Source organism: Pangasianodon hypophthalmus, chromosome 4, assembly GCF_027358585.1.
Source record: "Pangasianodon hypophthalmus isolate fPanHyp1 chromosome 4, fPanHyp1.pri, whole genome shotgun sequence".
NCBI classification, from domain to species: Eukaryota; Metazoa; Chordata; class Actinopteri; order Siluriformes; family Pangasiidae; genus Pangasianodon; species Pangasianodon hypophthalmus.
Window position 1 is genome coordinate 30,696,194 of NC_069713.1, and position 25,318 is coordinate 30,721,511.

The 25,318-nt window shown below is 38.2% G+C and overlaps 1 protein-coding gene across 1 annotated transcript in view; it reads right to left on the minus strand.

Annotated features, from left to right (window-relative positions):
* The window catches only part of LOC113539879 (uncharacterized), a 36,752-nt gene extending 18,239 nt beyond the window's left edge, over window positions 1–18,513 (minus strand). Inside the window, exons 1-44 of the mRNA XM_026935978.3 lie at window positions 18,380–18,513; window positions 17,419–17,469; window positions 17,174–17,331; window positions 15,837–15,907; window positions 15,362–15,527; window positions 14,770–14,907; window positions 14,491–14,668; window positions 14,254–14,393; window positions 13,445–13,548; window positions 13,134–13,299; window positions 12,863–13,048; window positions 12,636–12,782; window positions 11,748–11,892; window positions 10,925–11,083; window positions 10,691–10,809; window positions 10,382–10,597; window positions 10,151–10,306; window positions 9,892–10,076; window positions 9,610–9,792; window positions 9,441–9,529; window positions 9,181–9,350; window positions 8,934–9,087; window positions 8,712–8,791; window positions 8,423–8,603; window positions 7,582–7,737; window positions 7,369–7,502; window positions 7,125–7,283; window positions 6,536–6,719; window positions 6,238–6,449; window positions 5,933–6,121; window positions 5,686–5,828; window positions 5,372–5,537; window positions 5,070–5,153; window positions 4,578–4,718; window positions 3,641–3,757; window positions 3,252–3,472; window positions 2,971–3,164; window positions 2,518–2,739; window positions 2,151–2,302; window positions 1,785–1,862; window positions 1,588–1,691; window positions 1,422–1,503; window positions 526–663; window positions 140–284 (exon numbers count right to left, since the gene is read on the minus strand). Of these exons, the coding sequence (XP_026791779.3) occupies window positions 140–284; window positions 526–663; window positions 1,422–1,503; window positions 1,588–1,691; window positions 1,785–1,862; window positions 2,151–2,302; window positions 2,518–2,739; window positions 2,971–3,164; window positions 3,252–3,472; window positions 3,641–3,757; window positions 4,578–4,718; window positions 5,070–5,153; window positions 5,372–5,537; window positions 5,686–5,828; window positions 5,933–6,121; window positions 6,238–6,449; window positions 6,536–6,719; window positions 7,125–7,283; window positions 7,369–7,502; window positions 7,582–7,737; window positions 8,423–8,603; window positions 8,712–8,791; window positions 8,934–9,087; window positions 9,181–9,350; window positions 9,441–9,529; window positions 9,610–9,792; window positions 9,892–10,076; window positions 10,151–10,306; window positions 10,382–10,597; window positions 10,691–10,809; window positions 10,925–11,083; window positions 11,748–11,892; window positions 12,636–12,782; window positions 12,863–13,048; window positions 13,134–13,299; window positions 13,445–13,548; window positions 14,254–14,393; window positions 14,491–14,668; window positions 14,770–14,907; window positions 15,362–15,527; window positions 15,837–15,907; window positions 17,174–17,331; window positions 17,419–17,469; window positions 18,380–18,446 (6,430 nt within the window). The 5' untranslated portion in view covers window positions 18,447–18,513. The remainder of the gene's footprint in view (window positions 1–139; window positions 285–525; window positions 664–1,421; window positions 1,504–1,587; window positions 1,692–1,784; window positions 1,863–2,150; window positions 2,303–2,517; window positions 2,740–2,970; window positions 3,165–3,251; window positions 3,473–3,640; window positions 3,758–4,577; window positions 4,719–5,069; window positions 5,154–5,371; window positions 5,538–5,685; window positions 5,829–5,932; window positions 6,122–6,237; window positions 6,450–6,535; window positions 6,720–7,124; window positions 7,284–7,368; window positions 7,503–7,581; window positions 7,738–8,422; window positions 8,604–8,711; window positions 8,792–8,933; window positions 9,088–9,180; window positions 9,351–9,440; window positions 9,530–9,609; window positions 9,793–9,891; window positions 10,077–10,150; window positions 10,307–10,381; window positions 10,598–10,690; window positions 10,810–10,924; window positions 11,084–11,747; window positions 11,893–12,635; window positions 12,783–12,862; window positions 13,049–13,133; window positions 13,300–13,444; window positions 13,549–14,253; window positions 14,394–14,490; window positions 14,669–14,769; window positions 14,908–15,361; window positions 15,528–15,836; window positions 15,908–17,173; window positions 17,332–17,418; window positions 17,470–18,379) is intronic.
* Window positions 18,514–25,318: the final 6,805 nt, after the last annotated feature.

The window sequence follows — 25,318 nt, forward strand, 5'->3', positions numbered from 1 at the left end:
GAATAAAACACTTCAGGATGTGCTGTTATTGGAAAATAAGCAACTCCGCTCTGCATCAGGTCACATCACACCACCCCGCCATTGATCACTTTTCTATAACAGCAGTGTTTTATTCCTTAGTCAATAATAGCACTGGTACCTATCTGTCTCGAGTTCCATTGTTGTAACCCTGTAGGTGCAGGTGAGTTTTCATCCATCCACTGGGTGTGGTGTGTGAGGACGTGTGATCCGTTGCGCCCAGCATACCCTGTCTTTACTAAAAGACTTCTGGGCACTGACATGAGCTGTACAGAAATAGAAATAAAGTAATCAAGAAAGAGAGAGTTTTCATTTCATCTACATGACTTGAGCACAGAAGAGTTTGCGCTTGGCAATACCTCTGTAACATTTATTTATTAACTTCAAGAAAGAGATAAAAAAAGAGAGGCTGGACAGGGAACGACTTTTTATAGCTGTTATAATGTAACTTGATTTTCATGGATGTTCCACAATATTAAACATAACGCTTGAAAATTTCATTTGTACCTGAGGTAAAGAGTGGTAAAACTCGAACACCTGCTTGAATCCAAGCTTTGTCTGTGAAGCCTGTCCTTTAAAACGCATCACATGATTGTCTATCACTAACTCTGCTGCTGCCTTAATTGAAGAAGATGATCGATTCAGCTGTATGAAGGCAAAAGCATGATATCAGTGGCCTGGATAGATACAAGTCAGAACACGCTAAGGCACTGATTTACAAAGATACCACATAAAGAATGCTACAGTAATTTGCATACGGAAATCTGACAAATTGTGAATGCGGTTAATAGGCATGCAAACTTGTATAGGTATTGCACTTAAAGATTTTGTAACATGTGGTGAATGAAGTGTGAAAATTTATTATAAGAGCAATCCATGAAACATTGTCAGAAATCCAAACTGGGACAGAGCACAAGCAGAGAGTCAAGAACCAGGAAATGCTACACACTGAATTAGAAACTAAGTCACTAAGGAATAGATTTAATGACATGAATGCCTGATAAAACTTCACAATGAGAGAAAGAAACAGTAGGTTTCAGTTATAAATATATAAACTAATCAAGGACCAAACACAGAACAGGTGAACACATTTAGGTAGCAAACCAATGACAGGACAAGGATGGAGACAGGAAGACAAAACAAAGGCACTTGGGAATATAAACAAAAGCACATCAACTCAACAAAAACTGCACAAATCATGCTGAGAGGATGAATCTGTGATAAGTTTCTACCCAAATTGCATATTCATTAAGGCACGCACACAAAACAGCATGTTATTTTGCTTATTTGAAAGATTCGGCCCTCTGCAGGCCTTGTTAGTTTTGGGCGTTATCAAGTTTGACACATTCAAACTTTTAGTAAACCAGCAAAAAAAAAATTATAGATTCCAGGTTTTGCTATACCTGTGATTTGGTGTCAAACCCAAATGGGAGATAAGGTTGTAGAGAAGAGATGTTGTGGTGAACATTAACCATCAGGCCAGTGCTAGGATTAAAGAAAAGACAATAGTAAGTATATTCAGTGATGATAACTTTGGATATTTTGCACCATGAGATTGTTATACTGAACCTGGACGTTAGGTGGTGTCCCAGGATCTTGAGTAGCAATGACAAGGTTCCTTGGTTTACTGGCAGAATATGGATGGAATCTGACAGATTAGCCTGTATCTCCATCTATTTGCATAAAGAATGGGTTAATATATTATAGCAGTACACACACACAGTCTTCAGATCTCCACTTCAACTAGCCAGAGAAACCGTCCATACTCGCAGCGACTGATCCAGCGCCTCTGAGTAGCAGTAGCTCAGCAGGTGGTCCAGGCCGATCCTCCCCATGCAGTTCACCTGTTAAAACAAGCCGTATGTCCATTCAGTTTGTCTTCTTTGTAGGAGATGAGCATGGAATCAGAGGCATTTCCTTCAAATAACAATGGAACCAACTGACCCAGAGCACAAAGGTCTAGCAAAGAGCCACTAAAGTTACGCTCGTTAATCCCTTAACAAATGAGGGATGTTGATGTTAAATATAGACAGTCAGTACCACCATGTACCAACTGAACCAACAGAAAAAATGAACCACATTATCAAAAAATACCACTGAAATTGTGGTGAGATACTGAAAGGAGCACTAACCAGTATGTGCCCAGCAATTTCTGTAGAGTTGTGCAGTCTTCTGTGCAGTGTGAGCTTCAGCTCTTGGGTTCCAGCATGAAGTGCAAGCTCAGCAGACAGACCACTTTCACTCCGCTTCACATCCACGACTGCACTGGTGGTAAACGGGAGTCCTGAACCAATGGAAGCGTACAAAATATGCTACACATTTAATACCAATGTGTAAGAGTGTAAGAGTGACGTTTCTACTCTTCAATCAATTTGCCCTTGAGCGCAGTGGACTATAGTCAAAGTTGTTAAAAAAAAAAAAAGATCAACCCCCATCTGCCCCACTGTACACACTCAACATCTGAATATAAAATAGCAAAAAAGATGGATGTGAGTGTACCTGCTGAGAGCAGCCAAGGAAATGAGTGAATGAGTTGAGCATGGAGAGCATTCTGGCCATGCTGTATAAAGGTCCTGCTAATGTTCATGCAGAGTGACTGCTCCTGAGCCAGGACACAAATCCAGACACTTTCAGACCCGTTCATGTCCTCTTTAAACCTAGAGTTCTCGTGTCTCATCTCCATACGATATACAGCATGGTCTGCTGTTAATGTCAGGTGTCCTGGAGAACACAAGCACAAAGCAGCAGTGATCTGGATTAAGTAAGGTATAAAATGCTTGGGTGGTGATCATGGGCTGTGACGGAGTGGTGTGATGCATTTCCACTCCAAAGTTGATTATTTTACTGTAACAACACGTCCTGAAGTGTTTTATTCCTATTATACCACTTTCTAAATGGCACGTCATACTGTTTATCCGTTTATAGTTACACTTAATGAGTGTTGTGGCCTACCCTCAGTCAGACCCTTTGCCTGATCCAGCAGCCCTGCTAATCTGGAGATACGCGGCAGGACTGAAACGCCAGACAGCGATACATTCAAGTCCCCTACAAGAGACAACCTGAGTCCAGGGTTTTGCGCTAGAGCTGTGCTCAGCCGAGCCTGAAACATCTGGTCACTCTTTCTCAGTGCACACAAAACATAGCAACTGAGAGAAAAGCAAATATAGTGTTAAATGGTGCAAGGACTAGTATCAAGAAATCAATCCGTCGAGGCGAAATGTATAATAAATTACCTGTCTGAAGAAGAGTTTGTCCTCAGATGAAGGTGGAGGTCTGCTATGACCGGTGGAAATAAAATTTGCTGAAAGCTAAAGTTGAAGTTGACTGTGTGAATACCCTTTCGTATAGCATTAGCTAGAGAAACATCTAGCATAGCATTTATTTTGCCATCAGACCGCAGATATACAGAACTGCTGATATTTCCAGAAGGAGTCTTCTCTAATGTTAAATGTGCCTGAAAACAAATTTTCATTAACATTACCATAAGCATTTTATTGTGTCATTAGGATAATGAAAGGCATCACATATTCACCTATGTATGAATCTCTATATATTGATATCATTAGATATGATTGAAAATGATACTGTTAGCATTTTTAGCTAGTAAAGTGTAGGTTTTTACATCATAGTCCTTATCTTCGATGACCAAATTCCCTTTGGTGATGTATTTAAATTCTTTACTCGTCCTGTAACTTCTCATCAAGTCACCGTCAAAAGTTACCAAGGAGGGAATTTTCATCTGTAATGGAAATAGCAGACGTCAGCATGGTGATTCTATGATTGAGCGGCCATTTGTGTTCCACTGATATTATATTTACAAATATGTATATAAAGTAAACATACTGTAGATACTCCTTCACAACTTTAATAACATTAATAAAAAGTTATCAAGTTCAATATACTGTAGTTACACGTCACCTTGAAATACAGTATAATCACTAAAATACTTCAAAAAGCATTTTTTTTTTGCATGAATTCATGAATACGTTTAATATCTCATGAACATTCTTTTCCATCATCTATTATAGGTTATGAAAAATGTACATTATAGTGCCCTACAACATTCACTCAACTCTGTTAAAAGAACACAGTCACTCCTATTAAATGCTTGAAATATTCCTCAAGTCACATGTTCAACAGGAAGTTGCATCATCTGAAATTCCTGAAGAACATGGGAAGAAGAAAATTACTAAGAAGAACTCATTCTTTTTTCTTAATTTACGACAATACTGTGATGTTGATTGGTGACTTTTTCATTTTGAAAGTACAACCCTGTAACCCAGATTATTGATAAAAAGTAAATTATTCATTTAAAATTTAAGAAATGCCATTAGTAAGTCATTAGAATGCCCTTAATATCATCATGTTTGAAGTAAGAAATTATGTGAAGAACTTAAGTAAAGAGATAGGATTTAATCTATAAAATACAAAATCAAAGTTAGCAACAACAGTTTATTTCAGCTAGCACACTAATAGCTAACAATAAAATGTTAACTAGTTATAATAAATATTAGCTCAAAGACACATAATAAAGAAGAAGATATGGCATATTGATTTACCTGTAGCAACTGAGTGAGGTTGACTTTGATTGTAACACCTTGCTGAGAAGAACCTTCACCTTCATAAAGTTGGACCTGACCGAGAACCAGCGCCATCTCCTTTTTAGCGATTAGCATCCTCCCCTGCAGCACTCGCATAGTCTAAAAACAATGTTAGATTATATTCATATGATTTCATAAGTAACACAGTGCAAAAAATATATTGAGTTTAGGCAATTTTATGTAATACTTCTCTAGGAACGCAGGATATACTCTAGGAATTAACCTGCTTTGCGAACATTAAATGTAACCATGAATGGATAAAATCTCCTACTTAAATCAAGGGTTTATTTCTAGATGCAGGCAAAATGATTTGCTAATAGAATAAATCAATTTCAAGATTGAAATGAATAAAATATACAGTTGTAATGGTATCTAATTCTTTGTAGCCGAGATGTTCTTGAACTATTGTTACTTTCTTGATATGGAATGATGTTTAGTTCTTTGGCCTACCTGGTTTTTGTGGATACTAACGCAAATCTCCAAGTCTTGTGGGACATTTTCCAAGTTAAAAGAATTAATCAGGGAGGAACACACCTAAGACAAAGAACAATGTCTTCAAGGACCAACTTCAACAAGATTTTCAGCCAATAATTCTAAAGATTTGTATGATTATTACAAAATTATCTTATAATAATCTGAAAAATGCTTATTAAGATACTGCAGGTATTGTCTTAAGAGCAAATATTCCTGCATAATCATAATTTTAAAAAGAAAAACCCACAAATCTGAAAGGATGGATAGCTAGAACATACATATGGTTGAAATTGCTGGGGTTGAAATCCAAAAGTCAGGACATGAATCGCTTTCCTGTTGTCACTGAGCAGCAGCTTTGACTCGAGAATGTAGATTCCCTTGTACAGATCAATGGTGAATGTCTTCTGGAGGTGGAGACTTCGTGGGAGGAACTTAAATGGCTGCCTGTTGAAAGGAATACAGACAAAAGTAGCAGTTTGAATCTAAATTTAAGCAGTAACATCTCCATCATTGTTTCTTTTATTGCTTTCACAGTATAATCTCATCATCAGAAATAAATATTCAAGCCATGATACCATAAAAAAGAGAATACCTGAAGTGCAGAACCCATCGTTTTTGATACAAGTTCATGTCCTTCCTCATTTCTTCCACTCTACCTCCAATATCCAGCTCAAGATAAGAACTGTTTAGGTCTGACAGAGTCATAGTCATCATCAAGAATTTCTTCTTCAGTTTCTGAAATAAGAATTACCAAACGTAGATGTCATTACTCAAAAAAGGGTGTAGTGCCTCAGTTAGCATGGTCCCCCTTTTTTTTGTGGTTTGAGTAGTTTCTGTACCTTATCCACAATGTTGAGGCTTGCGGAGATGTTGAAGTCCTGCTTACCAAAGCTGGTGCTCATATCCAGAGTCTTCAACTCTTTTCCATTCCCCAGTGAAATCTCACCTCTTAAGTTTGGCATCCATGCTGTGCTGATGGAACATGAGGCGTTAACTCTACGTTTCCCCGCTATGACATAGCCACCAACCTGGACCAAAGCAAACACACATAAGTGAATGTGTCCTGGGACTATCTGTATTCCTAACAATCTGTGTTCAGTAAGATGCAGAATATTGTAATACACTATAACATGACCATGATTACCTTTATATAGGTGACTGTTGGTGTGAATAAGTATAAGTGTCCCTCTCTGTCTCTCCCCCTTTCCCTGTAGAGGCCATCCAGCACCAAATTGCGAATGGCAACCAACTTGCGGGTTGTAATTTCAGAAGTGAGTTGGGTTGTGCCATGCTGGAGTTGAGATAACTTGTGAGCCGTGTACACATACAGCCAAGGTGTGTCCATGTTTAAGGACCCTGCAGTTAGAAGCAGTGAAGAAGAACATCTTGATATATGTATACCATGAATGTGGAACTCTTTAAGCTCTATAATGGACAAGTACCTTCCCATTTCCGTAATGTGGCTTTTGCAGACAAATCTTTCCAATGAAGCCCAGCCACTAGGGGAATCTGGTCATTATAATTGACCTTCAGATGGGTGCTCATCTCAGACTGCCTTCTTTTCTGGTGGGAGTACAGGAACTGAGTCCTGCAATTCAGTCCTTTGTCTGGGATTCGTAAGCTAAACTGAAATATGAAGATTTCAACTTAGCCAGCTTACTCAGCCATGTCATTAGAACTGAAGACAACTATTGGGCATACTAATTCTAAATAGAGATATCACTTTAATATGGACATGTGACAATAAATATTAATTTATTCTGGCCAGGGTTGTAGCGGATCTGGAGCCTATCCCAGATACACTGGAATAGGCTTAAACATTCATTCAAACCAAGGGGCAATTTAGCATAGCCAATTTCACCTACTGGCGTGGTTTTTGAAAGGGGAAAAAACAAAGCCTGGAGGAAAACCAAGTGGATACTAGGAGAACAGGTACAGAAACTCCACACAGACATCCTGAGGTCAGGATTAATCAAAGGACCTTGGAGCTGTACGGTACAACAAAATATGCCAGATATCAAAAGGCTTCACCTCCACAGCATAACTTTTGAGATTCTGTCCAGACTGGTTCCTGAGGGACTGACTCAAGAGGACTCTTTGTTTGTTGCTACCCTGGTTCCAGTGATTGCCATAGCTCAGGTCAAGTGAAGACTGGATATGAACGGGGTTCCTTTCATGTTGGATCTGAATCTGTAATTCAGAACAACACAGTTACAATGTGACCATTCATATTCAGCTTGTGATATAACCTTGAGATATAATACAATAATGTTACCCTGTGGTTGATGAATGCGATGTGGGAACACTGGAGCTCATGCTCTACTGACGTGCCATAGTACTTCTCAACTGGCTTGACCTCATGTCTCAAGTTCTGAGACATGTGGCACTCTTGCATATTTTCTGAGTCCTCTAGAGAAAACATAAAATCAGTTGATCATCTTCTCTCTACTTGTTTTAAGAAGCAATGTTGAAAGATTAGCTCTCTAACCTTGCACCCCATATCTGATCTTTAAGCCAGAGGTCCACTCCAGCCCCCTGTGTTCAAGTAGTCCAAAGATCCTGGTGCTAAGTAAGTAAGGCAACAGGAGCCCTGCATCTACTGAATACTGCCTCTTGCCGTCGTCCTGCCTCCGCTCCACCTGCACTGTGGATGAAGTTAGATAGAACTTTTGATCCACTATATGCTTTGCTTAAGAATATATTGGAATTAAAACTTGATGGCGTAGTTACAGTGCTCTTCAATGGTTCCTTAGACAGTTAAGAGTTCTAGCTGTCACAGCAACTCTGAATGCTACCCGTCCCTAGCAAGGTTCATCATCTCCTGAGTACTAATTTAGTTCCTTCATTTACTGTATGTCCTGGGTCATGTGTATATAAACTCATGCATTCTTCTGTGTTATTGCAAAGTCTTGCCAATCATTCAGTGTTGAATAAGTTCTGAAAGTTATTCTTCCTGACTGCCTTCTGTTCTTATGACCTTTGCCATTGCCTTTGATCTTTAGATTGCACTCGTGCCTGTATTTGCTACTGCTCATCATCGGAACTGCGATTGCCTGGTCAACTTCATTGATTTGTCAGAAAATCCTTTGAAGAAATCTCATGAAAGTGGATCCTATCTCTCTTTGAGTCTCCAATGGTACAATAGCTTCTAGTCTTTTTTTATGGTCATTTTCTAAAAGTGAAGCTGTCTCTGTAGGGTTCTACATAGAGCCTTTAAGGGGTTTCCTTGTTTCCTAGTGCTAGCTGGAACGTTATTTTCTAAGTGTATACTCATGTGTATGTGTGCATAACATGAGACATCTAATGTTGGCCAAAAATAAAGGTCTTGCCTGAAAAGGAAGCATCCTTAATGAAGACATTTTTCAACTTAGCAGAGACATTGATCTTCCTGTTGAGCCCATGTGTGACATTAACAGAGAGTATGACTGGATGCCCATCTGCTGCAAACTTGGCCTCCAGGTGATATTGTGTTTTCTTTTCTGACGGAAGACTCAGAGTCTCTATCAATCCCTGAAGTACAGGAGGAATAGATGATACATATACAATATATTACATATAAAGGTTTTCCTCTAATGCTATGCTGTACATTGTCCTGCTTTGAACAACAAATTTTATTACCTTTAAGTAATAATGGTATTTGTCATCTATTAGTATTTCAGCTCTTCCTGACTTCTGACCATTCTGTTCATCAAATTGCCCTGTGGATAAGAAAACAAGATGAGAAGTTATAGCATACTGGTAGAACCATGGTGCATAAGAATCTATGCAGATAATACAGAAAAAAAAAACATATATACAATGTAAACTGCTATGTTTTTAATTTACACATCTATGAGTAACCTTGAATGAGAATGGTTTTCAGAGGGTGAACAATTTTCAGAATTAGCCTCTGAGGACTGAGACTAAAGTCCAAAGATACATCTCGGGGGATAGTGGATTGTGGGGTTCCAAGGAAGATGAGGAGGTTGGCTTCACGTGGGATCCAGGAGTTTTGCTGGGAAATAAAAAAAACAAAGGCAATTACAAGTACAACTTGAGAGGAAATATTTAATTGATTCTTCAGCAATAGATATGCTGAAAAGCCTACCTGAGGAACAAAGGCATAAGCTGCTTCTAAAAGGTACTTTTGAAGGACTCTGTCCAGTTTTTGGAGCCTCAAAATAAAGATCATTGGACCAGGAGGGGGAAAAACTTTTCCCATCAGCAGAACTGGGTAAGTGACATCAGTGCATAATTGCCATCCAAGCATCTTTGACCCTGGACCAGGTGGAAACAACTAATTTACTGTATTTCATTTTAGGAAAAGGTAATCTCTTGTAACTGATTTTGTAAAATTGTTATGAGTACATGTTTTGGGAGAACAGGTAGTCTTCTCTTTGAGGTTCCTTGGTGTGAGCTCCTCTCTACTTTCTCCACTTATGCAATACATTCTGAAACTGTTTCAAGAAAGGCATTAGTGGTCTACTACAGATTATCCAATTTTTTTTTTACATTCTTCTGATAGAAAATTTCAGACCTAAAGGACAAAATATCCATAACATCGTCAGGTGTGTTAAGAACCATCTTCAGACTTTGTCCATTGTGCACATATATGCCTCCGTCCAAGCTGGTGGATGTTCTGACTTGGATGACCCACTCCAGTCCAACTCGACCAAAAGCTCCATCTACTCCCATTCTTGCTGAGATGCCAACAAATGTCCTGGTTGAAAGGACAACCACAAAAAAGAAGAATAGGCTTGTCATCCCAACTCAGACAACTTTGGAAATACATTAGAACCTAGAAAGACTAAGAGCTTACTTTGGTTTAACATAACCAGCCAAGGAGAACTGAGACCAGTCCTTAAAGTTAACACTGCCCTTCATCCAGAGCGAGTAGAAAGAGGACATGTTGATGTTCAGCTTGATTGGCAACCCTGAAAGTGATGGTAAGACCAGTTCTTCTGCCAGCACAATTGCCCTTTGGTTTACCTTAACCTCCTGACCCTAAGATGCAGAAGGTACTCATCAAAATTCATTGTTGAAATGAAATTATGTAAGCTTGGAAAGTCTTTTCTCACCTTCAGAAGCTTCACAGTGAAGCCAGCTACACTAAGTGACAGCTCTCTCAATTTGCCAAGCAGTTCATCGCAGGTCATGAAGGTGAGGTCATTACCAAACATCTTCACGTTAATCCAACACTGAAACTCATTGTGGCTTTTCCTCTTTCCTGTGAACTTAAACCAAAAACCTAGTCATTCCTGATGTGTGGCTAAAAACAATCAACAAATCATCACACACCTATTCCTCACCTTAGCTTTGAGAGGACTCAAGATGTTGAACTTGCAGTCTTCATTCTGAGTTGCACTTTCTTGTTGGCTAGACCACCTGTCCTCATTTCTTTTCTGCTTCTTCTTCCCATTTGATGTAGATAGTCTTTGATCTTCAGTACTTTTATTAGTGGAAGCATGCTGACCTTCAAACATGCTCCAGAGAAAAGGTTCTGCATTTTCCATCCTGAAAGAAACCTGAGCACAACATATGAGTTTCACAATGCTATCCATCAGTACAATGATGCAATACATTATTTAAAAGTATATATACATATATTATTTTGCTACCTCTAAAATATTAAATGATCTTCCCAAGATGTAAGCTGTCAGATTGGCCATTGCAGAACGTGGCAGAAAGGACACTGGGGAGAAAACCAAAGCTCCCTCAACATTGAGGATGGCCGCTCCTTTCAAACATGTAAGGGAGTACAAGCCAGTAAAGATTAATGTCACAACACAACACATGGTAATTTACCTGCAAAAACTATACACATATAGCCAACAGAGTGGACCATAATATACCAGTATCCATTGTAAAGTCCATGTGTGATGAATACTTCCATGGTTCAGCCTCAAAATCTTTACTGATGATGTCATGTGGCAATGACTCCATTAGGTCTCTCTTCAGAGGGTCTTCTGTTTTCTGGATGTTGAAGAGGTGGCTCCAGACAAAAGACCCAACTAAAGCAGAAATCCGACCATATGTATCTGAATTTATTCATGTTAAACAAGATTAGACAATTTGAAAAATATGAGACAATATACAAAAGGAACCTTTATTTACAACAAATATTTGTCTTAGATATCTTAGATGAAGGATCATCAACTGGCAAACTGAGATCTGGAATCTGGTCCCAGAAAAGTATTCAAAATATACTGTAACAGAACCGATCAAGGTAAAAAATACTGTCCATATTTCAGAGACTCCATTTTTTAAACATTAACCAATGTAGCTTCTGTAGATCACCTGTTGCAGCCAATCACATGCTCTGGCCTGATCAGTGACCTGATGACAGAGCTTGTTAAAAAAGAAAAAAAAAATCAACCACGAAAACAGAATGTTTAAAGACGACTAGATAGAGAAGTATGCATTTATTCTCTGCTTCAAGTTTAAAAGAGAGTTCATGACACAAGACAAAACTGGTAAGCACCAGTGCGAAACAAAAAAACGACTTCAAATGTACATGTGTCTTATTCATAGCCACAAACTAATCACTAATGGTTAAGCATTAATAGGTAAGTGTTGACACAATTTAGTCATGTTAGTTGAAACTTGGTTTATGTAGCTGGACCTTCACAAATTTTAGTTGAATCCCCTGTCCAAGATCCTGCTGACCACTCATACCTTGGGTAGAAGTCTCATTGCTTAAGGTGTCTTTTATGATCCTGAACACCTCCTGGTCAGGACAGTACATGAGCTGCTGATATGCAGCAATCCTAATCTCCACATCTTCTTGAGGTTGCTGGTATGCCCAAGCAAGAACTCCTCTCTAAAGTGAGACAAACAACATTTTTGCCTCTGTCATTGTATAGAAAGTTGTTGAATTCAACAGCTCAGTCTGAACAGCTATGCCAAAACACAGGCTGAGCTGGTCAAGCTGGTAGACCATCTTGGCTAGCTGGCAAGTGCTGGTAAATGGATACAGTTCCTGAATTAATGCTACAAATTCGGTATTGTATCAAGTAAGACAATCAGATAATCTTGAACATGTATTAATCAATTTAGTCAAGTAACAAGGAAACTGAAAAATAACTTACTAGCTAACCAAAATGGTGTACCAGCTTAACAAACTCAGCTGCAATTATTATTATTATTTTTTTTATTATCTATTTTTGGGAAATCATGAGTTTGAATCCAGACAATGCCACAGCCATTCATGGATGGTAGTCCAAGAGAGGAGAATTGGCCATGCTCTTTGGGTGTGTGAGATGTCATTACTCTCTCTCCCCTGTCAATCAAAGTGATGCTAGCCAATCGTGACTGTCTATGAGCTCATGTATGCGGAAGAGGGCAGTTAGCACTTTCCATCTAGTGTGTTTAGCTGCACTGTGATGTAGCATGAGCAGCAATTCGAAAAAGATGCAGTGGTTTCATATGTTGAGGTAACATTTAGCCTTCATGCTACCTGTTTGGTAGCTTGGGGTTGGGAATTGGCAAAATGACTAAGCTGGGAGAAAACAGCTAGGCAAAAAAACTAGGCGTGTTCAAAACAAGGTCTATAGAGATACATACCTTTCTATGGCAGGGAATGTGTCTGAAGGCTTGTACAGCAGCTAATCGAAGCTCTCCAGGTGCCGAGTGGTTGTGAATACAAATTTTCAATTGAGGGATGAATTCAGGCAGACCTATGTTCTCCACTGCTTTCAAAACATGTAGCAGCTGAAGAAGAAAGATGAACACTGGTATCATTTAATTCAATGTCATCCTTCTCACAGCATATAGCATTCTAATGACTGTACCTCTGTAATTGGTAAGGGTTCTTGCTGTCCACAGCTCTGTCCCAGATCCTCCTTCAGAACCTGCACAAGCTGTTGGACCTCAGGGATCTGACTACATGGAGTCCGTTCCCTCTGGCAGAGGCGGTGGACAAGTGAGGAAACAGCAAGTATAGTCTTTGGACGAATCAGAGGAAATTTCAACAGAGCCTGAGGAAGGAAATGGAAATCGATGGTAAATGAAGTAATATTGGATAACAAGTGCATTTTCTTCATTAGCAGTACGAGAACTCACACTGATATGGCTGATCATTGATGGTGTAGGATGCGAAGCAAATGTGATGGTACTAAGGAAGGAGATGATATGATCTTGACCAATCTCCTTGTTGAGGATGAGGTTTGTTGTGAACTGGATGCATGGTTCAGAGCCACACGCTGGTAGTGCCTCTAGCAAAGGCTGCCTATAATGAAAACCAGCAAAATCAGATTGTCAAAACTGCATTTTTGTAACACACTCAGTGATGAGTTTCAAATATTGCCTTTGTTTAATCAGCTGACAGATTAAGTACTAAGTACTTCATAGTAGGAACTTTGTGAAAGACTGACCAGTCATCAAGGCATTTAAAGGACACCTCTTGCCAGACATCATTTAGCTGCTGCAGTGTCAAAGTTCTCAACTGAAGGGCCAGACTCAGAAACAGATTTGATTGCTGAGGCACAAAAAAAGAGAAGAAAAACCTGAAAACATTATGGGCACTTTTGCAGTCTATTTAGTCTATTTGCGAAGTCCAATCAGAGCAAAATTTAGGCTTTTTGTTTATTTGCTATTTCGTTTGGTTTAATTTCACAGTACACATATTTAACTGAAATACCAAAAAGCAAAAAAATCTTGGTTGAGGGTTTTATTGCTGAAAATGTACTCGTAAAACTCCTTCATTCATTAGTCAGAAATATTAGGATTGAAAAAAGGTAGACAACTTTGTGTAGCTATCATGAAAATCACTAGTGCTCAATAAATTAGATAATTATATAAACATCTAGTCTAAACATTTTGTGCATCATGTCCAGCACATACTTTCTTTTTTATTCTTCATACCAAATATCCAGAATACATGACATTTCTGCAGCAACACTACAGCTCTGTCCTTTGGCTTGGACAGAGCACACCCAAAATATATGCGGCACATTTGGTTCACTTCCTGCAGTTGGGTTTATTCAGTCAAACCGCTTTCTCATTGCAATCAAATGCTTGAAAGCGGACCTAGACCACTTTGGTTGTTTTTGGTCCACATCTGAGTTTGATTGCACAGAACAGGAAAACACAATTTAAATGGACTAAATGCTGAATATGTGAAAGCACCCTAAAACACCATGTAAGAGTAAGTTAAATGCTGAGGAATAAACTGGAACCTGACCTGTTGCTCGTCTGCTGAATGAGCGCAAAGCCTCCTCACTGTGCTTGAAACCTCCTGAACTGAGCGCGATCCTCTTTGGCTTGGGTTCACAGCTTCCATGTCAAATTCCAAATCAGTCAAGTATCTTTCATCATGCAACCCTGATAGAGATTGGAAAATTTTCAGTTTTCCTCTATAGGTCGTCAAGCGTATGACAAATTTTTGTCATATTAACCCATTTTTGACTTCTCACTCTACCTGAATCTATTTGTATCCCATCCAGGGTTCTCAAAAGAGTCAGGGTTGAGACGGTGCTGGTCTGGGCCATATCTAGTGACCCTGACAAGGGCACAAGTACCACCGTCTCGGTGCAGTTCACCTTGTCCATCATGGTTGCGCCATAATGCTGGGTACATTTGAGGCTGGCATTTACTGTCTGATAAGAGAATAGTGCAATCATAATCATTTTCGAAGCCAAACTCTGATTGTTGTGAGTGCTTAGAATACAATATTAGGATATTTAACACATCACCGTACCCTGTCTTCTTTTAGAGGGACAGAATTCCGCCAAAAATCGTAAACTCTGTCTTGGAGGCACTGCTGCAGATGCCGTGTCTTCACTAGTGAATTGCCCTTCAGCTCGTAGGAACTGATACATGTCCCATATATATCGGTCTGTGAAGATGAGATAGTTAATCAATTTTACAAGTTTAAACCATTTCAAATCAAAGTTTTTTTTATCTAAAACCGACTACCAAGACCAAGTATAGCACTAGTTCAATGTACATTTTACTCTAATTCAGGGTCTAAAGTTGATTGTAAGTTGTTCGTTAGGAGTTAAAATGAGCTTTGAAGTAAGTCGTAACTGGTAGCACATAAAGAGATCAGATCAGACTGACATATTTCACCATCACCAGCCAGAATCAGAAACACAATCCAAAGTATACAAAGAAATATGTTTATGTTCAGACCTGGATACCACACACTAGAGCTTCCATTCTACTTGTGCAACTGGCTACAGACGATCTACAACCAATTTATGAATACACTATAACGAAGTAAAGCTTCAAAATCCTGTTTTATTATTATTATTTTTAAAAATATGAGTACTTGTTGAGAAGGTCATCACCTCTTTCACAATCTCTCTGACCCGTCCGGAGTGGGAGGTCTGGAGCATGCTCAGTATGGCTCTCTTGATGTTGAGAGCCCACACCTGCTCGGTTCCCTGTGGGCACAAGGCGGTGACCTTTCCCCCCTGAAGCAGGAACCGCAGGGGCTTCTTCTCCAGCGCCTCTCTACCAAAACCAAAACACCAGATGGACCGTTAGCGTCTCGTTCAGGATGAAATGACTGCGATGAAACTGAGAAGCTATTTGGAGGATACACAAACTGATCCAGAGTTGTATATTGACAATAAGGAGTTCATATCGTAGTGCAGTCGCAATTTATACCACTGTGTCAACAATAATAAAGAGTTACAGCTGCGTGAAGAAGTGTTGTAGTGTCAGGCAAGAAGGAAAATAAAGAAGTTACAAAAATATGTTATAAGAATAATATAGAAATGAAAGAAAACGTAATAAATAAAGACATTGAGTCTGATTTACCTTATGTTTTTCAAGCGTAGCACAGAATTGTCCTTTTTCGGTGAGCTTTGCTTGATTTGTGGATTTCTCAGCTACGGATAATTAAGAGAACAGAGAACGTATGACCCAAAAAAGACGTTTAATTTCACACAAATCTCTAGTGAACCAACTAAACTTCAGTTCAAGTTTAACACGCTTTATAAATACAATAATACAGAAAACAGTGCATGAATAAGAGATAAATACACAACATAATATGAATGAAACAGTAGGACTAGTTACGTTTTATTAAAGAGCTCGATTCTGATTGGTCGGAATTAATTTTTGTTGATTACTTTTCTATAACAGCAGCTTGGACAGTAGTTCCATTTCGACTGCAAGTCAAATCAAAGTTTATATTAATGCACTCATTCTATAACATTATCATTTCCATAGTAACAACGTACACTGGGACTTGTATGGTGGATGTTTCATACAGTATAAGCTGATTAAAAATGTGTGTATTTGTTGATTTTGCGTTTATTTGCATTTTTGGAAGGAGTCTCCAGTTTAAGCACTGTAATAGTCAGATGACTATTAGGTTTTCTGAAACAGGAAAGACCTCAGGATGTTGCACTTTGCGTTTCTTTCAGTAACACGACAAGCTGCGTGTTTGTCAACCTCATTTTTGTTGACTGTTGATACGTAGCTGCTATAACATAAGTGATAACAAGAACTAATTTGTTTGTTACATGTAATTATAAACTTCGGGGTGGTAACAGTAACTGCACTTCACATTCACATCACTCCATTGTTCATTACTTTCCTATAACAGCACACGCCCATGTGTTTTTATTCCATATTAGTTACATTTTAAATAGAAAATTTGCACAGAATTTAGGAGATATGAATAGGAAAAGGCATTTCAGAATTGATATAGATGTCAGATCATACAATATGAATCATACGCTAGTGATAAGTATATATATACTGTTAGCTGAAAGGAAGGTTTTATTGTGTGTTTTGTTGTTGCAGCTTTATCGTGGTAAAACACACAGAAGGTTAAATTCCTGACCAGCTGTATTTGCCAAGGATTATTCAATTTATTCTTATTAGATATTACTTATTCATAATCAACTCTGAATAGATACATACATTTCACTTTGGTTATTGATATTTTTTCCTTTAGTTAAGCATTAGGCCTACATAAATACAAATCAGTCAACATTTACTCAAAATTCAGATAATAATCTGACTTACAATATTTCAGTTCATGATTATTAAGAAAGTTAAATACAAGGTTGCAATCAGAGACATGAAAGCTATCTAAAGACTTGTCAATAGAGGAAACTATTTTACTAAAAATCCTTCATACATACTCGTAAAACCATGTCTGGACACCCTGGAAGTGCGTCGATGTCGACCACACAGTCGAAAGCTAGTTGACTTCCTCCTGATGTGGGTCCTTTCATGGAGCTGGTGATGGTGGTGCTGTACCTATAAGTATGTCTCTGGCCCTTCTGCATATTCCATGACACTGAAACCGAACCACAAAAACACTAAATGTGCGCTAATAGTCTGCTATGAATCTTCTTTTTCTTTTTGTCTGAATATTCTGTCTCACCTGAGCAAGTGGACTTGCAAAGTTGTCCCTGATGCATTTTATGGCCATCGCCTAGTTCGAAAAACAATGAATGAAGGAAGGAATTATTATGAATTACCACAGCGCTGTTGAAATCTCGATTCTGATCAGTCTGAAAGTGTTGATTAATTTAATACAACAGCAGCTCTGACTGTAGTGCTGGCTGTATTTCAGATCACAGATTTATATTAAAGAGCTCCTTTTAATGTGTAGTCATTTCTATAGTACACATATGAAGAATGCTCTGCATAATCGAAACCTAAAAATAAATGAATTGTTGTCATTTGTCATTGAAGAAAAATGGGTAGTCATTGATATGGTGAAGATTTCTTTAAGGAAAGGTTTATTTTACATTTTGGAAGGAGTCTCCAGTGTCACCGCTTTGTAACAATTAATAGGCTTTTAATAAGTTAACAATTTTAACAATTAATAGGCTTTCCACCATGCTGACAAAGTAGCTTGCGCTTTTCCAGTTTCTCGGAAACATGACTTTTTTTTTTTGTCTTATTTACTTCAAGAGAGAGTAAAAAGAGGCTGAGAAGGGAACGACTGTTTACAGCAGCTGTAACGTAAATGATAAGAGGAACTAACTTGTCTTGTAGACATTAAATGTAACTATAAACAGATAAAAGGTACAATGCGTGATTCTTTAATAAATTAAAAATTGATGAATTGTCGATGAATCGCTGTGGTATGAGAGAAATAAAACACTTCTGAGCATGCTGTTCTTGGAAAATAATCACCATAACTCTATATATTCCTATAACAGCATACTCTCAAGTGTTTTATTCCTTACAAAAAACAAACTGTTGCATCATTTTCCACTATACAACATCATGGTAACATCACGCATTAGACATTAGTGTGTCAATTCATTACAAATGCCCATACACATTATAAAGTTCTCTCAAAGGCAGCTTTAAAAAAATGAATGCACGCTTACCACTAAAAATGCTGATCAGGAGCAATATAAAGAGATCCCAAAGCATCAAAAGACGTGACAAAGGCATGACCTTGGAATCCAACTGGCGCTGGAATTAAGAAATGCCTTGCAAGGAACAGAAGAGTCCTCGTGAGTGGTGTGTGTGTCAGGGAATGGAGTAATAAGAAGAAAGGTTCCCCAGCAGGAGGCCTGACTGAGCGGGTTCCACCAAATAAACCGCACAACATTAAGGTACTATATGCGCAAAATGAGTCATAGTACAGGTTTTAGATAAAGTCGTTTTCAGTTTGATCATCAGGTTTTCCTGTGTTCTTTGTGAAAAGAGGTTTTGATGACTCATGAGTGCATTGCCTGTGGTAAAAGCATTGGGGTTTTTTTTCCCCCAAAAACTTTAATGCAGATTGAAAGAAGGCTGTAAGGTTTTTGATTAGTATTCAAGAACAAAGTCTGACTAAAAAGATTCCCCAGTCACAAGGTTATTTAGTCCGAGATTATACTTAATGGTAACATTTTCCTTCAGTTCTAGGCATTGAACAGGGACGTGTATGGTTCAAACTCCAAAGTACTGGATAATTATTCTTTTCTTTTCTTTTTTCTTTCTTGGAATGACATCTGAACTAAAATATGCTGAAATGGCAGACAAGTTCTAGCGATTAAACAAGCCATAGAAATTTGGATCATTTCTCAAAGGGGTAAGTAGAATGATATTCACACAAAATAGAGATAATAAACAGGAAACTAATTGGAAATGTAATTTAAATAGGGTTAGTGCAAATAAAAACAAGCCTTTTAGCTAAAATTCAAACATTAGTTCTTCTTTCACAGGGTACATGATGGCGTTCTTTCAAATCCGTGTAACTTATTATTCAGATAGGATGTATGAATTACATGGAAATTTTACTCCAAAGCAACAATGTAGGTATCATTTGAAACAAATAATAGTATATAATGACATGTACTGTGTGCAAGTGGTTAGAGGTGAGCTGCATAATCTGTATTTGTAGTGCTTTTAAGTCACACACTGCCACATACTGGCTATTAATTGAACTGCACTATATATGTGTGTTTGTGTGTGTATATATATACATGATTATATTACTGATTTATTTTATTATCATAATTCAATAATGTAAGCATTGGGCAGTCACTGTGCACTACTATGGCGTCCAACTTTCGTACCACTTTTATGGAGGAGGAGGAAGATTGGAAAGCCGAGCTCAGAAAATATGGCCCTCAATGAGCTTAGGAGCAAGACAGTCACCAGCGATCCTCCAAATAACAAGGAACGCTTTCCTCCTGAACACTCCTTTGAGAAGCTAATCCCAGGACATCCCAGGACATTAATGTAGAACCGTCTGCTTTTGTGGTTTCAAAGCGTCAAGCCCATGTTTTGGATCTGGAAGTGGCTGTGAGAGCCAGTGGAATTCCACAAAGCCCGAGGAAGTCTGTAGATTTAGCTACCCGGGTCGCCCTTGAGTACCGAATCTGTTCCTGCTGAAGGAGAACCACTGGAGGTTCTGGGACAGACCTAACCTTTGACCTGATCCAACACTAACGGCCTGTTTTGGGAGAACATTCTCTGTGTGTGTGACTGACCATTTCTGTTTGGATGCTTAAATCAATAAAATAAAGAACATAAAAATAAAGTTTTTCTGGGTTTTTTTTAAAATCCAATTGAAGGACCGTGCGAAGCTTCTCTAAAAAGTTATTTATCATTGCTTAATTTAGCAAACTGCACACACATAAATGTTGGACCAATATTCTAAAATGTACAGATCTCTTTTGAAATTTGCCATAAGCACTGTAATAAATACACTTTTCTAATTACTACTGTTGATCTCAGAAAAAAAAAGGGTATTAAATTGTACCTTTCCTTGTCACTAGCATTGGTACCCTTATGTTTTGTACCTTTAATATGCATCTTTCACCTGGAAATATGGATAGAATATACTTTTAAATGATTTCAAATAATTGTTATTCAAAATAACAAACAAGTAACTTGTTTGTTGTATTGTATTTGTTTTGGTCCCCAAATGCTTTTTGGAAACCTGTGACAGGACACCGAAGTGTAAGATAGTGATAGTGTAATGAATATACTGAAATGAGACGAATGATATAAAATGGTACAATTACCACATATCTGTGTGAAATAGGGACTTTTTTTTATCTAGGTTTCAAAAAATGGGCAGAAATAGGCATAGACGTCTGAGAGTTTTAGTCAAATAGGAGGCTGTCTCTAACATGCATGAAGTGGGCGACTTTGTTAGATTAATTTTCCGTGGGTTTATAAAATGGAGGCAGAATGGTCACAGAAAGAGACAATTTTCTTTACTTTCTTTCTTTACTTTAAGTCAGGGGTTTCCAAATCCTTAAATTAAACTTTAAGTGCCAATTTATTTCGTAATAAATTGCAAAACCTGTTACTTAAAGCATCTCACTTAATTTATGGTTTGTGAAATATATTTTTGAAACATCTTTTTGTATTTTTATGATCACAATTTTCAGGTGCAAAAATATATTTTTAAAAAAAAAGTCATTTAATTTTGACCTAAGGTACTTTTTAGTCCACTTTTAACCAGGTTTTAATCATTGTTATCTTCAGTATTGTGGATATAAACTTCAGTCCTGTTGATGTATTCCCTTCATTTGTGTGAATTGAGTTATCAATGTGTATTTATTTATTTTTTATTTATTGTATGTTTTTGATATGTATGGATCACAGGTCAGGTTTCTGATTGGCTACTCACTATCTTCTCATCTCGAACCTTATAAACAATGACCGAGTTGTATATCGATTTAGAGAGCCATAATAGTCAAAATATGCATAATTGCAGCTTTGTCTCATATTCGACACTGAATCTGTATATAAAATATCACTGTTGAGTTCCATTATAGTGGACTAATTATACCCTCTTAATCTTTCCCACATAATGTGTACTTCTGAATCATTATATTCCCAAACAAGTTATTATCAAAGAAGGTTATTTCCAAAAAAAGGTCTTTGAGGAGGCAGAGAGCATTATGGGAGGAAGTTGGTGATGGTGTAATGTGGTAAATGTTTCTAAAAATTGCAGACAAACGCATGACGGATCATCGTATGTTGATAAGGAGCCAGAAGACTCTGAGCTGAACGAGGTTGAAACGCAATGCCACAATGCCACTGTACCTGGATCTGCATTTGGACTGGAAAATATAAATTGTGCTCCTGCTTTTCATATCAGCATCTGTATCCATTCAGAACACAGTATTTGCTCGTTCTGAATAATATACTCATATTCATACTGAGTTACATTGCAAATCCATACACTGTGATACTGTTATACATATACATATGCATAATTAATTAAACTTTAGCTGAACCCTGTGTCATGAAATTGACATACAATCGGATCCATAAGTATTTGGACAGTGACCCAATTTTCATAATTTTGCCTCTGTACACCACTAACCCAACACCACCACCAGCAACCCAAGAAATGTAATGTTATTAAATGGCCGAGTCAGTCACATGACCTCAACCCAATTGAGCTGCTTTCCACTTATTGAAGACAAAACTGAAGGCAGAATGACCCACAAACAAGCAACAACTAAAGGCGGATACAGTAAAGACCTGGCAAAACATCTCAAGGGAGGAAACTCGGAATTTGGTGATGTCCATGGGTGCCAGACTTCAGGCCGTCATTGACTGCAAAGGATTTGCATCCAACTATTAAAAATATTCCTAATATTATGTATTATGATTATGATGATGTTAGTTTGTCCATTTACTTTTGAACCTGTGAAAATGGAGGCTTAAAAAAAAGGCTTTAATTCCTAAACAGTTAATGCAATATTTTTGTTAAACCCCTTGAATTAAAGCTGAAAGTCTACACTTCAGTCACATCTTGATTGCTTCATTTCAAATCCATTGCGGTGATGTAATGAGGCAAAATTATAACAATAACGTCACTGTCCAAATACTTATGGACCTGACTGTAATTACCTCATAAACATGTCAGAGAAGATTACATTAATGATTAGCTTTCTTGCTAGAAATTATTTTGAATTATGCAAGGAACTTATATAAAAGAAAGTCGATTTGATGGAAACACAGTGCCAGAACCCATTTTTATGGCGTTTTCATTTTGTTCCTTGAATCATGCTCATAAACATAAACTTGCACACAGAAACTTTAATGGTTCCAATTCTAACGATTGTATTCACTGCATTAATAACTGGACCAAATACATAGTTCATTTCCAATGAAACCTTAAAGAACCATCTGAGAACCTTACCCTGCTTATTTACAGAAAATGAATCCACACCTTCTGACCAATCAGATTTGAGAATTCAACAGCACTTTGATATAAATTAATATGAACAATCATGAAATTCGAACGAGCTTATGATATTTGCAAAACTGTTTTGAAATGAAGAAAGAACGTGAACAAAGGACTGAGACAGATTACCTAATTACATAATTGAGGACATGTATTTGACAAAGAAAAGCTGTGACATTTGCGCAATCGGAGCGTGAGTGAGGCGTTTAAAGCGAAATAAGAACAGGTATTTCTTCTTATGCTTGGGTGAGTCTGGAATGAAAACGAATACTTCAGGAGTAATTAAGCAGACCAGGCGCCTGTTGTTAGCATAAAATGCTGTCTGTTGAGACACCACTTTGTTATTGTTTTTTTTTTTCATTCTCAAATCCGATTGGTCAGAAGGTGTTGATTCAGTCATATAGGTGTTGAACTATGTCTAGCTCCAAAAATTTGGAGTGTTTCATTGTGTTCGAATGTTTGTTTTCTTGTTGCAAACCGGTGTATCAGATTCTGAAGCTTGTTGCCAGAAAAGTGTACAAAAGACTTGAGCACGTCTGCATTTTTATAGAATATGTTTACATTAGACAACCATTGACATTGCTAGCTATTTGGACAAATTGTTTTTCCACACTATGGTGTAGTTTCTAGTCTATATTAAGTCTGCTTGTACATTGGTCAAGTCCTTGTGCCCGGTTTTAATCACACAATGTTACCTGAGTAGCGATATACATATATATGATTATTACAAATGCTGCTAAATAAAAAAAGATTAAAAACAGGCATATAGCTTATTTGATTACGTCCAAAGATCGAATCCCGACGATGCCGCAGCCATCCTCTGGGAGTCCAAGAGAGCAAAGTTGGCCTTTCTGTGAAACTAGTCTGTGACACATGGGCATCTGTGAGGTCATGTATGTTGAAGAGGGTGGATAGCGCTTTCCTCCGAGTGTGTTACGCTGCCCTGTGATGCAGCATGAGCAGCAGTTTGAAAAGCTGGTGTTGGATGGCTTCACATGTCTCAGAGGAAGCATGTGACAGCCTTCACTCTCCCAAATTGGTAGTTGTTATATGATAGGGGAGACCTAACTGGTGAGTAGGAATAGGCCAAGACTAAATTAGGGAGAAAATCTGCAGGGGGAGTGGGTGGGATCATCATGTTGGGAGGGTTGAGCTAACGATTGAGCAAAAGAAACAGTGAACTAGGTATAATGGCAGCAAGGATTGCTTTAGTTCTCCCAGTGTCCATGTGGGTTTCCTCCTTGTTCTCCGGTTTCCTCCCAACTCCAGGGTGTTTTCCTGATAAGCTCCAGATCCACCACGACCCTGACCAGGTTGAAGCACTTATGAAAGATGAAGATGAAGGCTCTTCCTAAAGTAGCAAAGTTTATGATTGGCTAAAATTTGAATATACCAAATTTGTAAAAGTCCAACTACATAAAATTCCTTGCTTATAAAAGTCTGGAGAAGCAACTAACACGAGCGAATGGTGACAACAGTTATCCTTTAACGCTTATTCATCCATGATTAGTTCATGGCTATAATCTGAAGTGGTTATGTTTTGTGTCATAGTAGCGCTTTTGACTAGCGCCACTGACTCTGAACAGAACTTAACAGAATAAACACATACTCCTCTGTCTCTAAACAATGTTTTGTTCATCGACTCTTTTTTTTTTCTCGTACAAACCACTTCAGTAATCAGACCAGAGAGGATAAACGAGACGAAGAACCTATAAAGATCTGTGACAGTTCTTCCATTTCTGATCTAACGTCTCAGACCCTGGAGCTAGTCTCTGGTCCGAAGAGCTTCCTTCAGCCGAATAGTTTACGAAAGCGCGTGTGATTGGATTAGCCGCATTAGTACAGAAACTAGACAAGCCGAGGCGGCTGATGTTTTTATCCGTTCAGTACTTTAAAATATATAACTTCTGATCTACAGTATTATCAGTCCTGCATAAAAGGTCAGGTCTCAATGCATTATGGGTACATTTTGCTCTTGATGTTCACACCATATAGCTTATAGAACATTTTATTTGAAAAAAGTCACATAAATGCTGAGAAAAGTCATGAAGAGGTTATGGGGTTTTCCCAGAGAGACGTCAGTGTGTTCAAAACAGTACTGAGACGCAGGAAAAATGACTTTCTGAACTAAAAATGCAAAAAAAACCCTCATATTAAGGCGCTGACTCATGAGGCAGCACTAGGCCGCATGGCATCTGCTTTGCGCCTCGGACACACCCACCCCGTTGTCTCGTTTCGCTCCACGCCCTCGGTTGCGTCACTCTTAACATCACGTGCCTCTAGTTTCCTTCTCCGCTGTGTGTGAGTATGTATGCGTCTCCGTGTGTGTGTGTGTGTGTGTGTGTGTGTGAGTGAGTGTGCGCGGGGGGTGTGGCCTGCACTTCCACCGGCTTTACCGCACTCACGCACAATGAAACAACGAGAGGGTAATGTAGGACACCACGTTGGGGCATAAGGGATACGCGCACGCGCTTGTTATACCGAGTTTCCTGCGTTTCTTTTAACAAGTTGGATGTGAAAATTTTTTTGCTTCTCCACGTTCAGAAAAAATGATGGACTGCATTTAAGGAGCAGAGCGCCGGAGTCGAGTTTTTTTTTTTTTTTTTTTTTAATTATTTCT